The following is a 15,890-nucleotide window of genomic DNA, read 5'->3' as shown; positions in this document are numbered from 1 at the left end:
TTTCTCAGTAACACCCCGCCCGTACCAGTTCATAACAGGTTTAAAAAAATGGGGCGTTGGTGACAGCTGGCCAATCAGAAAGGAGTGCGATCAGTATTTTCACTCCTACCGGAACAGTTGGATCAACAATACTCGTGAAGTGCTGTGCAGACTGCTAAAGGTCCTCCTACTGCAACTACATCCTTTTCTTTTTTTCTGTAAATATGAACAAAATTTTGGGGGCTTTACGGAGGACGTTCGGAGTGGTACGAGAACACGTCGGCACAGATCACCTTGGAAATAAGTATTACAATGTCCCTGAGCAGAAGACATGGACTGGTAAGCCATGTTATGCTTAATTTGAGTGATCCTAAACGCTACTTAATAAAAAAGTTGGTCTAAATAAATGTAAAAAACGTGATCTTACAGTTTAAATTTGTATGTATTTGTCCACCTACTATACTGTCTATCTCCCGCTGTGAATCATACTACCATACTACCATATTCTAGCTGCATTGCTGTTTGTGCTTTGTTATATAATGTGCAGATTCTGTTTTAAAAAACGACACGAAAGAAAAATAGCAATCTGTCAACTGCATAATGACTGATCTGCAAAAATTGTCCCTAAACTTGTACAAGTACCCTTGACTGGATCGCCCTTCTTCCCCTGTAATACCTCCGCTTTGTCGCTAGATGGGGTGCTAGGCTCAGTATCATTATTCATCTGCTGTTTTGAATAATGTCTCAAATAGTTGTTAAAGCACACACACACAGACACACTAGGTGTGAGAAATGCCAGTGTCAGATCAATGTTCTGTCTGTAATATGCTGATATTTTTCACTTCTTTTAACTTCATTGTTGCATGTGAACATTAATTTTGTGTGTCTTGTAAGCATAATTCAGCAAATACCAGGCTGTGATGTTTAGTTCAACATGTGACACAGACTTCAACAACCCTGTTGCATTAAGAGAATTATTGCAAGCAGTATTTTATACCACAACTTAGACTAAACATTTACAGGCTCTGTAATAAAAGACTAAGCAAACGAATGCAGTATATCCTACTGAAGGTGATGCAAAGATATTGCAAGATCCCTATGTAAAAGAGGCTATTGCAAACAACTACTTCTAATTTCACATGATTTAGTACTCCAGCAATTGTCTGGCAACCAGGCCTCAAGTACACTCATGATTCTAATGTCGATAATCAACATAGAAAATGGATAGACGATTCAGTACACAATTATTTTTCAGTACTATTCAGACAATATGGTGAACCTTATTCAATAGAATGTGAGATATGCATTCAATTATAATTAACTGTTCCTGTGTGAAGTTGTTTCTTTGTCTGGAGAGAAGAAATCCAGCCTACAGCAGGCTTCCACGCATGGTTTCCTTTTGACTGAACTTGACTTTGTGCTTCACCTTTTTCTTTGCAGTTTGCCAAGGAAACTGGCGCCCACCTCATATTTATAATTCATTACAAGGCTGTGGGCTGTCAGACTATTCAAATGAGACATCACACAAGCCCATTTCCCATCACGCTACAGGCCACCGTTTGACTGGCCAATGATAAAGACTGACACCGCTGGCCCGATGGAGAAGACATAGCAGTGGACCCTGAGCACACCCACTCAACCACACCGATGCACTGCTAATAACGACCCTATGGCATATAGGCCATATTTATGTCATCGTCCTTTTCTTGCCACTTGGCATGGTACATGCCTGTGGAAATGAAAGCAGATGCATTATTCAGCCCATATGTCTCGCTAAAGCGAGCTCTTTTTGATCTTAAACTGATAGGCCGAGCGTGGGCTCAAAGCCTTGAGGCTTGGACCGCGGGGCTTTTCTCTCTGCTGCATACCAGCGGTCGGTTCAGGCAGGGTGAGGAAGAGCTTTCTCCGCTCTGCCTACTTTTTTCTATTCATTTGTTCATCCCCCAGTGCTCATGGTCCATCCTCCTACCTTTATCCATGCTTTGCTGCTCCCATTTTCTACCTCTCTCGGACTGTTAACTTTAGAAAACTGGGGCGTAAGCAATCTTGCGTGTGGTAAACTATGTATGAAGACTTTAATAGTTGCTCCAAGAGAGGACTAAAAAGGATGCAGCCGTCTTGTTATTTTCTCAGCCAAGTGGAAAAAGTATAAGGTACTGCATGTTTTGATCAGGTATATTGGTCTTTTTTTCTACATTTAACGATAGCCCAGGGTCTGTGCACCTTTATTTTTGCGCCACCACAAATTCATCAGTTACATAAAAAAATTGGACTTCTACATTGGCCCAAATGTACATTTTCATTGCTGGAAAACTTTAAGAATGAGCCTCATTATTAGCTTTGGCAAATCAGCCGCCACTCACCTCAAAAGATTTATACCAATGGCAGTGAACATGGATTGGTGGCACAAAAGGGGAGTGATTTGAAGCCAGGCTTTGCCGACATATAATTGTTTCCATTAACATGCTGATAATGAGAACTTTATTTAAGAAAGAAGTTCAAGTCAGTTCACACCAATATAATGTTTTAATGCTACAAGTGTATGTATACAGAATAAGGCCTGTTATTTAGTCAGCAAAAAAAGTAAGGCCACTTTAACGAAAAAACAAAAAACGACTGCCTGTTAGTCTATTATTACTACTATAGTATTGATTTTTTGGGTGGCTATTTAATGTAACTCCCAAAGAGCGGCCATCTAAATTCTATAAGAAGAGCATATGTAAAATTATGGGAATTGAAATATAAGACCTGGTTTTTGCAGTAGTCTAAAATGATGTCATCAGGCGGACAAGATAGCATATACAGTAGTGATTTAAAATGCATACTAGAGTTTAACAAAAATAAGCATTATCACAGAAGGTTCCAGTCTTATAATATGGAATATATATATATTGTAAAATTAAAAGAGAAGTAAAAGGTATAATTTTTCAGATGGAGATCAAAACAGATAAGAATACCATAGACCCAATTAGTAAAGTAAATTAATACATTAAAGCAATAGAGTTATCAACTTGTAAATATAAACTCAACATCTGTTAAAAGTTTGTTTTTTTTGCTGGCTCTTCTACTACTTAACTATTCAAAGTTTCACCGTGTATTCGTGCAGACCTCTTTTATTTTACGCCTGTGAGTCCATCCTCCCCTTGGCCCCCATCTTCCCCTTGTTGCTGCCTCTCAACCCCCCTACCCACTTTGAAGCTTTGCCAGCAAAGATTGTGACTCAGTACAGAAGAGTAGTTCAGTATGGTGCAGCGAGTTGGGCTCAGCCGAGGACTTTCTTTTGAAGCTCCCCTCTGCTTCTTCCAGTGTCTCTCATCAAAATGAATAGGCCTCAGAGTGAAGTGCGTGCCTGGAGAGAGGGAGAGAGAGATAGATAGAGATATATAGAGAGAGACAGAGAGAGAGAGAGAGAGAGAGAGAGAGAGAGAGAGAGAGAGAGCAACAAAAGATACCCAATGCTGCCATTGCTGGTCCATATTGGCCCGTTGATGGTTGTCTCTAGCCACTGGATGTCCATCCGCTTGTCATCCCAGTCCTTGATTTGCTCATTGCAGGATGAATCAATATTTATTACACTGTCTCTCCTGGCTTTGTGAGCTCCCCAAGGCCTGGCCAGCTATGCTTTACGCTGCATGGGGCAACGTGTCATGGTAGCCAGATGTAAGCCGAAAAGCAACTACTAACCCTCATTCAGAAGCACGTCTGCAGCTCCCGGCGGCTGCCGTCGCCTCCTTTTTATTTAGAAAGCGAAGAGGCCCGCTGACATTATCGGCCGCTGCAGGCGCATTTGAAAATAATTGCCTGTATGATTGCTATTTTTCTTACCTCTTTGAGGAGGTGTAGCCTTTTGTCTCAGGGAATCAATGGCTGCTCAATACCGGACAGAGGAAAGGCAGTTTGCTTTCATGTCTGCCTGAAAAGGAGAGTATTTTTAGCCCTATTCATTTTTAGCAGTGTCTGCCATGCAGTTTTAATCTATCGCTGCTCTCTCCCTGCGTGCAGAGAATGGAGGGGATTCAGAGGTTCCTCAGAGGTGTGCCACGCTGTGTCAGAGAAAAGGCGCACCATCACTATCCCTATGCCTTTTGTCTATTATTTATTTGATCAGCCAGCTTCCCCCTATGAAGTCCAAACTGAAAAGGCCTGCACTCGGCTATTTCAGGATTGCCCACTCTCGGGATGATGAGGGAGGTGTCTGTTTCTTTGCATGTGTCTGTATTTGTATCAGCCCTGCATTTGAAAAGAATCAGCAATTGTATTTGTCCCCACTCTGCTTCATGCCCTAACACACTTAACACAACAACAGATGGCCGTGTGTCATCAGAGCGTTGATTCAAGCCGCTTATTTTCATGGAAAGAGTCGCAGCAGAGGGAGACGTGGGTCCAAATGACTGTTTATTCTGCCACAAGTTGTCCCTCGAGTGCCATGAAGGAAGGTCTTCCCTACAGTAGGAACATGAAAGCCCCGTTTACCGTGCGTTGGCAATGTCCAGACCTGCTACAGTAAATCACGCTAATTGATCACCAGCTTTGCGGTGCGCAAGGTTTAAATGAAGGTTGCTTAATCGTTATATAGACACGAATGTCTTTGGCTCATCTCACACGTTGTTGCTTGCCAAGGCAGTGTGTGTGTGTGTACACGTCTTTGTGTATGTGTGAGAGAGGGTGAGAGAGAAGGAGCATCATGGAGTGGCTTAACTACTAAATTAAAAAGGCATTTGGAAAGATGGATGCTCAAGCTAAGATAAAAGGCGACAAATTCCTGTGGGACAGCATCACAAGTAGGGCAAAGCCACCAATGTCATCATGGTTCACACTGCATGTCTTTGCATTGAACTTGGGTAGGCTTCACTGTAACTAGTCACTTTATTGGGTACACCTAAACCATCCAAAGTTGGGTTGAGCACACAATTTGAGCACAAATCTGCAAAGCCATGATTATTTGTTGCTGAAAGGGGTGTGGTGTTTACTGAGTGGGTGGTTCTTGTGTGATTTCTTACTCAGGATAAGGTTTGGGTCTTTTTATCTGTGTTTAATAGTTGCATTTGCAAATAAACAGCATTGGGCTTCAGACTGATTTTGATGTGAATCAGAAATTCTGTTTAATTAGGGAAGATAACAGCTGCTAGCGTTTTTGCTGGACATGAGCAATTCTAATTTTGTGTGTTTTGAATAATGTGCCTCCCAATTTATTCACCACGGTCAAACTTACAAAATAGTTTTCAAATGTAATTACTAATTACATCCATCTAGTTTTCTCTAGTTCTCTGCCTTTACCACAACTAGGGCTGTCACGATAAAAACTGTATTGACTACTTTTCTGATAGACGAAATAGTAGTGATACGAATTGAGAAATTACAAGTCATCAACATCTAACCATGTTGCCATGTTCTCCCTCTCTCTATAAGACAGCCATTTCTTTGCAAGAGATAGACTAAGTGCAGAATAATCGTTTGTAATTATGCATATTTTTGGCATTGATCTGGTCCATGTGACTACACAGTATTGCTGATACGGATACTGTACTACTTAGTATTTTAGATAGATGGCTTATCAAATTGCTCAAAGTAATTTTTCATGGACTCCATTTGTTTCTGTGCTAATTAATTTATGTGGTAATATGCTACCAAGGGGGAAAAAAATCAAGCCCCTTTCCAATTCCACTGTTAATATGTTTTTTTCCTTGAACAAATCATTGGCAATTGTTTCTTGTAACTCTCAAAATAAACGTACTCTTTCCGACGAACCCTCAAGTTCATTTGCTTTGATTCAACCATGCAGTTCACATTGATGTGCATGACTGAGAATTTACGGAGACAGTCATTTTCATATATAGATGCAATTGACTGTCTACTGTGCGTTCATCCAAGATAGGCCAAAAGACACTGTGTAATCCAAAGGGGCTTCCTTCCACCAAAAGTTTCGACTGGCACAGAAGGAAAAGCCGTTTGTCGCCTATTCGGAACATTTTAATGAAGCAGACAGGCGCAGAGGAATAGGCCGCGATAAGACTAAGACAGTGTGGAGGGTAGACGAGGTAGAATGTTTAAAAGAAGAAGAAAAAAAGTGAGTGACAATGAACAAGGAGAATGCTGACATCCGGGGTGAAATTACAGAGTGTATGGGATAGAGAGGAAGAATTGGGAGAGTGAAAGTGAAAGGAGGGTTTTTGACAGAAAGAGGGTGAAATTAGTGGGTGGATCGGGCAGACAGTAGAAGGTGGAGGCAGGTTAATGGAGGCAGGGGGTCTGGAGGTGCAATGTAAAGGAGAGGAAGGGGGTTGGATGAGTGTGATGGAGGTGAATGAAAAGGGGTGGACAGTTCGGTGTATGGACATCACAGACATAAAGAAGAAGGGTAAGCGAGGCTGATGCAAAAGGACACTTACTTCCTGGCTCGCCACAATGTTTTCCTTCCACTGAACAGACTTCAAGAAGTCTTCAGAGAGCGGGTGCACCATATTCCTCCTCCCCATAAGCATGCTTGTGTTTAGGCGAATGTGACAATCCGGGGAAATTGGCATTCTTTTTCTGCAAGTCACTCAAGCCTCCATCAGAATCAGCAAGTATGGGGGCTGTCAGAATGAGGTAACGTTTAAAAAGAGTAAAAAAAATACAATGTTCAAGGAGTAGCAGAAGGCCTAGATTGTGCCTAACCTCCTCTGCTCCGTAGCGGATGCAAAACAACGGCTGGCCTTTTCCTTCTAAACCTCTCTCTGTGTCACAAGTCTCACAGCTAATAGGTATCCATGGTTACAGTCCTCACACATCCCCTTCCATTCTCCCTCCCAGTTAGATTAAGGATCGGAGGCAAGAGAGTCAAGATTGGTACCTGGTTTCCCTGGTATCACTGTTGCTTATCGGATCACTCAATCTTCATAAGGCTTTCCATTACCATGCATCCATTGGTGCCCATCCCCATGGAATGAAATAAAACAGGCTCAGTACAGACCCACAGATGGGCTTGTTTAACATGCCCTTTTTCTTAAGCTACAATCAACGCTTTGTCAGACATTTTTAAAGTGTGTCCATTTCTGTTCTCACCCCCTTGGTATGGTTCAAAATTAGCAAACACTGATCCTGGCCTTTGCCTCCACTACTTGTCAAGGGGTGCTGACATTGCTACGGAAATACTAAAAACCTCTACCATGCCCAGTGCTACTGGATCATATTCATAATTCTGACTGCAATGAAACATGATAATTCATTGCCAAACCTAAGTTTTAATGCATTGTCTCTATCAACATTCCAAATTGAAAGAAACACCACAAAATTGGTCTTTTGTTTTAGACTCCTGATTTTTTTTAAATAGTTTTTTGATGGCATGGTCTGCATTGCTTGTGGAAAAAGTCCTAAGACTCCAGTTTCATTTGAAATAATGGTGGCACACTGCATGTTGTTTACACCAATGTGAAAAGGGCTTAGAACTAGTTTCGGTCTAACTAAACCAATATGTTGGGTTTGTTATTCAAAAGGAGCCGTCTCAGCTTGCCCCCTTTTTTTTCCATACTGCAGGTCAGGTGCATCTCCAGCTAGGTCTTGGTCTACCCGTCGATCATTTGTTTATCATATTCTCTCCAGATGTTTCCATTCAGGTCCCTTTCCCCTTCCTTGACATCTGTGGTAATCATCAAACAAGCTAACACTTGACAGCCTAGAAACGACCGCCACGACATTGCGGAGGTGAAAAAAAATCTCATAGGTCGCCCCTGGCGGGAATCACCTGGGAGATGATGTGTCAAGTTGGTTGTGTGTGTGTGTGTGTATGAGAATGTGTACTGGCGCGGGTGATAGGGTTTAGCAGGGTGTATCTAAGGTTCAAAGAGCAGCCTCCTCTAAGAACACAGCTGGTATCTTATTCTAAAGTGCCTGCCATTCAATTGGCACGTTAAGATGCTGCCACCACAACCCCCATATCGAATCCTTCACTGCCCCACCCCTAAGTCTCCTCCCGCCATCTTCCCCTCCCCCAAGTACAGGCTCACAGATGAGTTGTACTCAGACAGGTGAGAGGGGTAATGAATATTTATGCGGCGGGATTTCATTCCTACAGCTGCTGGAACCCTTCCCCAGCCCCCACCTTACCACCCTCCCCGACGCAATGCTGCTGTTTGTCCTTCACGGTGAAAGGCAGCGCCCTCACTCCTGTCCCCCAGGTTAATCTTCCTGTTCACCGGCCTATGTGCGTGCATGCTTATTGGTAAGTAGGTACTCCCTTGTGAATGATGAGGAGGCAGAGCTGTCACATGGGTCCCGCTGAGATTGCGAGCTGCCTAACACCCTTTATACCTCTCTCTGTCTCTGCGATGGGGAGGGGGCCCTCAATTCTCCCACTTTTATTCTTTGACAAAACAGGCTTAAAGACAGTCAGTGGAGTTCAAATGAATAAACAAATTAAAATTGAGGTGGAAAATAGAGATAGCATCAGGGCAGAAGAGCAACTATGAAAATGGTTAAAATCTGAGTTATATTGATTAAAGAAATAATCATTTTAACTGGAAAATACATGACTTCAGGGTATAAGCAGCAGCTTAAGAACAATGAGGAAAATTATTGAAAAATATCCACTTTTCTCAGTCAAATGGATGAAAGTTGATTCATCTTAGGCCGAGCATACAAGTTTTACACCGGATGCCTTTCCTCATTCAACCCACAAGCACAAATTCAACTCCCTAATACAACTACTATATAATATATAACGATCAATATATATTATGTTATTACATTAATCTAATACCCAATAAAAGCCCTCCATTAGATTGTCATAAAAGCTTTTCTAATTAAAGTTTAAGTAGAGGAAATGTTGGGTTTTCATCAACCAGCAGCTTAATGGGATTCACATGCAAGCTGTTAAAGTCTTAATGGAAAGCCACAAAATAACACTGCAAAGCTGAGAACTCATACACACTTTCTCCTCTTATCCCTTGGTTTTACGGCCATCTTACCAATTTGATGAAAGAAAGACAGGTCAAAGTCACCCTGTAAAGACAGCCATTGTTGAGACATACACTCTACAAATCTCAAGTATGAATAGCGTGAGTAGCTTCCAGTAAGCAAAAACTCTTTAATTTAACATCATATGAGTGGATTTTACATTGTTGAGACTTTTTTTATGGATTTCCTTCGATTAGTCACCTTGATTTTTTTAGCTCTTTTATTTTTTTGGGGAGATATTAGTTTTTTTCCCTCTTTTTGAGCAGACATATCTCTTTTTAGATCAACCCATGAGCGTCAAGGTTTCACTTTATTGATGCAAAACTGGTGATTCACGCACTAATGTCCGACCAAGCAACAATTGCTTTTAATTTTATTTATTTTTTATTACTATTATCTTTAATTTCGACAAATGCTGCATTTCCCTGTGTCATCTCCATTCCCGGTTGTGTAACTACAGCCTATGCGTGTTTTTGTGCAGCTGTTCCAAATGCGAGGTTACCAACAGAGCACCAATTTAGCTCACGAACCTCCTCTAGCTTGCATTCAATGTGTTTATATGTGGTGAAGAGATCAGCTGTTTCATAAATATTATCTACATACTGTGTGTTCTTCACATCCATAAATGCCTCAGTGGGGAGAGAGGTTTAGTCATGCTGCAAAAGTAACGAGACAAGCGGAAAACCATGTCAGAACAGGAGAATGCAACCAAGCTGAGAAAAGAGATATAGACGATGTTTTCGCTTCTCTGTAAGCGTATTAGTTCGGCATCAGCTGTAACTGAACATGTTGCTTGTGGGGCTTTTGTAATAACTGTACTGCCGCCACCCACACCCAACAAACACCAACATGAATGGAATCTGTTCGTAGTAAGCATACCTGTTAAATGTATTTGCTCGCTGTGCCGGGAGACCGCAGCCTTTTGTTTGCTTTTGTTTTTGTTCTGAAATTATGGATTGAGGAAGGTAGAAGTTGCTTAGGGCTGTGTGGTGTGGGGGTTCTGGAAAACAGGTTCTCAGAAAATATTGGAGAATCTCAGACTGTCTTGGGTTGCTTTTCTTACTATGGATTCTTCAACACCCTGTAATGACAATCTGTTGGGAACCAAAGTAATGCTAGCCTAATTGACCGACCTGATTTATAATTTAGGTGGTCACAAAGTATACATCCGGGCCTGGAATTTAACCTTTTATTCTCAGATCTGTGGAGTCGACCCACTAACCACTCGTCTACCGAGCCGCCCAGTTGAGTATTAATAGTACATATTGCCTAGCTCACTATTCTGATCAGGTGATACTCATCATGTTGCTATTTAAATTCATTGTATATATGCATACAGCACAACACTGTACATTGTTTATCCTTCTTTAAAAAAATAGGACATTTCTTAGGCAATTTTTTGGGGGGTATGTAAGTGAGTTCATAAAATTTTCATTGATTAAAATGGCTTGGCAAAAATGGATGCAAGGTACAACAAGGAATCAATTTAACTCTTTAGACAGGGTGTCGTTGCATTATCACTTTGTAGCTAGTTTTAAAAAAGAATTCACGATAAAAAGGACTGCTTTTCCTGAGCTGCATGATATGATGTGAAAGGCACAATGTGGCTTGCAGGCGTTCAGTTAGATACCTGTGATGGAAGGGCAAAATGCGTAATGGCATTAGTCAGTGGACTGGAGGCTGAACGCTTCAGACTCGGCATGCTCTCGTCCATTAATCCTCACACCACAGATATTTGAGCATTAAGGCCATCAGTCTGGGTCCAGTCAGCTGCTGCTGGAGCGCAGACAGAATCCTGACAGATTGTCGGTCTTTTAGAGCGTGTTGTTTTCTTGACCCATCCATTTCTTACCTCCTAGCCATGTTTTCCCATCCATCATAACTCTCTCTCTTTCTCTTTGTCATTGACTTCCTCTTATTACCTCCTCCCAACCCATCCTTTTTCTTCGGGGAGGAAGCCGGACATGCGACTACCTGTGAGCGTCAATCGGGGGAAACAAAGCAATCGCACGTTTCATGACGCCACCCCGTGATTTTCTTTCGTACTCTCAGTCTCGCTCCACCTGCCCTCCTCTTTCGTGGTTGTCTCCTTGTCATTGTGTGCCAGCCAAACTTGCCAATTCAGCAGATTTCACCAAAATAATTGGTGACGGCCTTGCTGCTGGCGTACCTCGTGCCGTACACTGATAGGGAAAGAGAGCACTTAATATTCCACACGGCTCGTGCCTACCCCCTCCTCCCTACTGTTCCCTGTGATATCTGACCTCTTTTGTCTCCTGCGCGGCTTGATGTTGATTTTGGAGGGCATTGTTAGCCGCAGCGCCGCCATTGGTAGAGCTGGTCGGAAAAGGCGGTCGGGATGGAATGGGAGGGGGTGCTTGGTAGGGTGAAAAGGAGCCTCATTTGCATAAAGGCTTAGCCCAGATTTGGAGCCACTCAGCGAGATCCGAGGAGAAGGGCCCGGGGGCCACGAGGTAATCATCCATGGCCTGTCACAGCGCTGTCATTCCTCCGTGTATTTATATGTGAGCAAGGGGGGGGTTATGTGTGTGTATGGGTGTGGGACTAGTCATTGTTGTTTGTTTGGCCTGCTTTGCATCATCTCGTGTGCCCTCTCCTTTTGTTCCAGGGAGAGTCCTTCGTGCCAAGCGGTTGGTGGAGGCCTCAAATCCCACAGAGTATGAATATATGGAAGGCAGCATACCCGTCGAGTGGGACGGTGAGTGTCCGTTCCTTTCCGAGCATCAAACCGAGGCCTTGGCAGATGTCTTCCTTGTTTTTAATTCCACCCTCTTGCTGCAAGATGGGGGTTGGGAACAGTCTTTTTACTATACTATACTGTATATATCAAAGACACCTAGCGTTATACATGCGCTTCGATAAAGTAGGGTTCCTTACAAGTGGATACAAACGGTTCCCTCTGTCTTTGGCTTGCTTTATACACCTTAAACCCCTCATCCTGCTTCGCCCCATCCCTCATGCATTTTCATTAGCATGCAAATCAGAAAGAGGATAAAAGAGGGCCCAGAATCCCCTGCGCTAGCTGGAGGAAGAGTTGGAGAATCTCTCTGGCTCTATCTCGCTCTCTCTTCCTCTCTCTCTATCTCTATCTGGCTTCCCTGAACCTGCTAGACTATGAAGCCAGCTCAGCCAAAATAGAGCTTCTGTAAAAAAAAAATTAAAAAAAAGAGAGGGTGCAGATGACAGACATCCAGGCACAAGAGAGGAAGGGGTAAAAAGGACAAAGGTACTGATTGGAAATGACAGAATGTATGTGTGCTTCAAATTCTGAAATCAGAGTCGATACCGCCTCAGTAATCCAAGTGGACAAACTGCTTCCCGCCTCCCGACTCAAAGGCTCACTGCTCCAAGACGTTATTTGGCCTCCTATAGAAAATGGGATTGTTTTATATTTATTGCCAAGCAGTGTATTTCTTACAAATGTTCACTTTTGGTATGCACATCAGTACAGTGTTATGAAAACCCTGTCGACCATTAGTAATGGAAAATATCACTTATGGACCTATGTTAAGGTGAGAGGAGGAGCTTTTTTTAACCAGGTTAAGGAATGAATGCAATTTTTACATTTTTCCAAAGGGGTTTTATTTACTTGTAAATATTTGCTATTAGTACCATGGCCAGCTCCCTAGTCCATTCCCTACAAATGACATGGATAAACCCTCAATATAATTCTGATTACATTGTCTCAGTAGGACTGGAAATCCATCGGTAACCGAGAACCCCCGTAGACAGACATCGCCCTTATTAACTTCGTCAAGTAAGCATTCAGAACTGTCCAGCTGATTTAGTGTAGCCGCCTAAATGGGCGGCTAACTGAATTAAAGTGAAATTCAATCGTTCAGTTTAATATCATACTACCAAACACTCATAGAGGAGAAGCTAGTGTTAAGTTGCCACTGTTACACTCCCTAGGCCAAGAAAGTCAGCATACAAATACGGTCTATGTCATTGTTCTCTTGATATAAGTCCTGACAATTGGCACTATCAATATTTGCAAATATTTGCCATAATATTACACTTAGATTGGAAGGATTAAATCTATAAGACACCCACTCTTCAAACCACCAAAGCTCGCTCTATTGGGGTTTTAAAATATACGCTAACACAATTCCCAGCAATTTATTTGACTTTCCCCTCTCCAAATATTTGAATTGAAAAACATAATTCCATTTAATACCATGTCCACCAATAAAAAAAAATGGTACCACTTTCTGAAAAGAAGTTTCATGCTGCTTTTAAATTCGACTGCAAGATTTGTTTATGTTGGTGCTCTCACTATCCATCTTTATTTTATTTATTTATTCCCGCAGCTTGGATCCGAGGCAGAAGGAAGGAGCCCCCGTCTATTGAGGTACGTCTCCCATATCGCCATGCACTTCCGCCCACCACCCAGCAGAAACAGCATCAGCACCAGCATCCTCCCTGCTGTGATGATGGTTGGACTCTTGGGGCTTAAGCTTTCAAGGGAAAGGAGAGGCTTTTGATTTGTTCATTCTTTTTCACTTTCTAATGAGGAACTTTTGGGAGTAGTGTTAAAATAAACACCATGTCCTAGTTAAAACTAGTAGTGGGAAATGATTATTGAACAAAGTGACCTTGTGACAGTACTGAAGAAAACCTTTCAGGAATCTGTACTTCACTTTTGTATTTATTTAAAAACATGGCCTTATGAGAGAAACCATAATCATGTGCTAGCCTAAATAGAAATACATTTCTACTTTAAAAGTAATATCTGACTTGCATTGGAAAATGTGTGTTATGTTGCCAGCGTAGGAACAGAAGTCCTTTCGTTAAATCAAGAACTCCTGATATAATAATGAAGAGAAATTTCGAATTAAGTTTTCGGATAAACCAGTATTTCATTTACAAGGCCTTTTTTTTTACCAAAGGATGTTCATTTGCCACAGAGTCTCCCATTTAAAATGAATTGGCTGTCTACTCATGACAAACTAACAATTAAATTCACAGTAAAAAGGATGAAAACAGCTTCACATCTATCATCATCAGTGACACTGAAAATCATATTTGCATACTCTTTTCTGAGTAATTCCGCCACCTTTGTTTAATGCACGATTCTGAGTAGTCTGTTGTCATCATTGACAGTGTGAATAGTTTTTATCCCTGCAAATGATTGGACATCAAATCCCGTGATAGGCTCCAGAACCTCCACAACTTTAATAAAGAATTGGTATTGAAAACGAAGAAATGAATTGTTAAACCAGAAGCCCGCCTGCGTCATTTGTTTTGTTCCCGGTTCTCTCCTACATGGGAATGCTGAAAGATTGTCCTTTCTTTCCTCCCCTCCCCAGCGTCTCTTTCTCTCTCTCTCTCTCTCTCTGGGTTTTAATTGCTCTTTAAACGCAAGAATGCTGGAAAGGATTTGGGCCCCGCAACGATATGTGGCTCCATATAGGAAATCCCTCGCTCCCACATTTGTGTCTCTCCTTGCCAGGGTGTGCCTGTGCCATCCCTACCCAGTGCATTGCCAGAACATTCTCTTCCAATTTACTTTGCCTCGTGTCCGTTCATAGACAGCTGGACCGGCCAAAGCGTCCCTCCCAGCACATTTACCCTGAACCCCCTTGTCACCCTTCTCTTCCCTGTCCAAGTCCGACATAAATTGATTGGATTAAATCCTGTCATTAACAGCCTGGAAAAGCAGCTTGGTATGTTTGTCTCCCTTCTCCCCCCAAAGTGTTGCTTTATTGGCTGCGTCGCTCGCTTTTCCAGGCCAGAGCGCTGCGGCAGCAGCCCAGTCGGCACGGCCTTTTTATGACATGGCTCAAGTGGTGGTGTGTGTGTGCGTTTCTGTGTGTGTGTGTGTGATGGGGACGTTTAGAGCAGGAATGTTAGTTGAGCAGGCTTTTCCAAGCGTGGACAATTAGACATTTCACTCTTTGTAATATACAGAATGTCCTACTTTATGCACGTTTGTTCCTGGCAGTGCCACTGTTTCTCCTTTACTCGTTTTTTTTCTCTTTAAACACTCAAGCAGATGCTGCTTTGTGTACCAAAAAAAAGGGGGAAATGAATTGGTGTATTTAAAAATGTATCTTGCGGTTTCTATCTGCTTACAGCATCTCTTTTCATTCCTCTTTTACTTCATTTCTATCACACCTTATGCTCTCTCAGATTTTTGGACCCCCGTTAAAGATTTAAACCAAGAGTGCAAATAATGTGGGGGTTTAGAATGTGTTTTTTTCATTTCTCTTTTTTTCTTTATTTTGGGGGCTCAGGTTTAATCAGAGGTCTAGTTGTGTGACTGGCATGAATCCACGTTTCCCTTCTTTATTTGCATTCATAAAATGTGAACCCTCCCCTATTGCATCCGCTTCTTTACATAGAAACTTAAGATTAACATTTGCAAAGTTGCATGGCCATTGATCAGTCTATACCATTCATTCATTTTTCGTGCCACTAATCCTGACGATATTCCAGTTTGTGTCAACTCTTTGCCAAATGATGGTCCTTTCTATGTGTGTATGCAGGAACTAGCAAAGAACGAGGCCTACAGGGTACAGATAAAGCTAAAGGCCACTGAGGTGGAGGAGAAAGACTTGGCTCTAAAAGTGAAGGAACACGAGGAAGGCCTGGTGGCTACGCCATCCAGGACTGTGGCTGCAGGCCATGCAGCTGCCACCAGCTTTGGCAAGCCGGAGTTCAGCGAAGAGCCCACCAGCACCGCCAACACTTTCCAGCCGGGTTCCTGGCAACCTAGTTCTAAAAAAGAAACGTAAAGAGACAGCGGCATGGACTGAGACCAGTTGGCTGTGTATAATGCAATGGAATTTGTCCAGCTTTTGTATTGGATCTCCTTCATTACGCAGGTGTACCTAAGGTTAATGTGGTAATAAACAAGAGGAACATTATTTGCATCCATGATGAGAGATGTTCATAATGGTGTACATTTTGTAATGTTGAAAACAAGATAGATACCCTTAGATTTTGGTCATTTT

The 15,890-nt window shown here is 42.2% G+C and overlaps 1 protein-coding gene across 1 annotated transcript; it reads left to right on the top strand.

Moving 5' to 3' along the window:
- Nucleotides 1-65: 65 nt before the first annotated feature.
- On the top strand, nt 66-15,809 carry LOC144195615 (NADH dehydrogenase [ubiquinone] 1 alpha subcomplex assembly factor 2-like). The gene is made up of 4 exons (XM_077715372.1): nt 66-318; nt 11,543-11,632; nt 13,245-13,285; nt 15,423-15,809. The coding sequence occupies exons 1-4, from the start codon at nt 204-206 to the stop codon at nt 15,669-15,671; spliced, it is 495 nt and encodes a 164-aa protein (XP_077571498.1). The 5' UTR covers nt 66-203; the 3' UTR covers nt 15,672-15,809.
- The last annotated feature ends 81 nt before the right edge of the window (nt 15,810-15,890 follow it).

Source organism: Stigmatopora nigra, chromosome 4, assembly GCF_051989575.1.
Source record: "Stigmatopora nigra isolate UIUO_SnigA chromosome 4, RoL_Snig_1.1, whole genome shotgun sequence".
Classification (NCBI taxonomy): domain Eukaryota; kingdom Metazoa; phylum Chordata; class Actinopteri; order Syngnathiformes; family Syngnathidae; genus Stigmatopora; species Stigmatopora nigra.
This window is presented reverse-complemented; position numbering and strand designations above follow the sequence as displayed.

What these genes read in the sequence shown, in the direction of transcription:
- LOC144195615 (XM_077715372.1), top strand. Translation starts at nt 204, where the DNA reads ATGAACAAAATTTTGGGGGCTTTACGGAGGACGTTCGGAGTGGTACGA. An exon ending in CATACCCGTCGAGTGGGACG is followed by an intron (nt 11,633 to 13,244) that starts GTGAGTGTCCGT and finishes TTATTCCCGCAG; the next exon opens with CTTGGATCCGAGGCAGAAGG. An exon ending in AGGAGCCCCCGTCTATTGAG is followed by an intron (nt 13,286 to 15,422) that starts GTACGTCTCCCA and finishes GTGTGTATGCAG; the next exon opens with GAACTAGCAAAGAACGAGGC.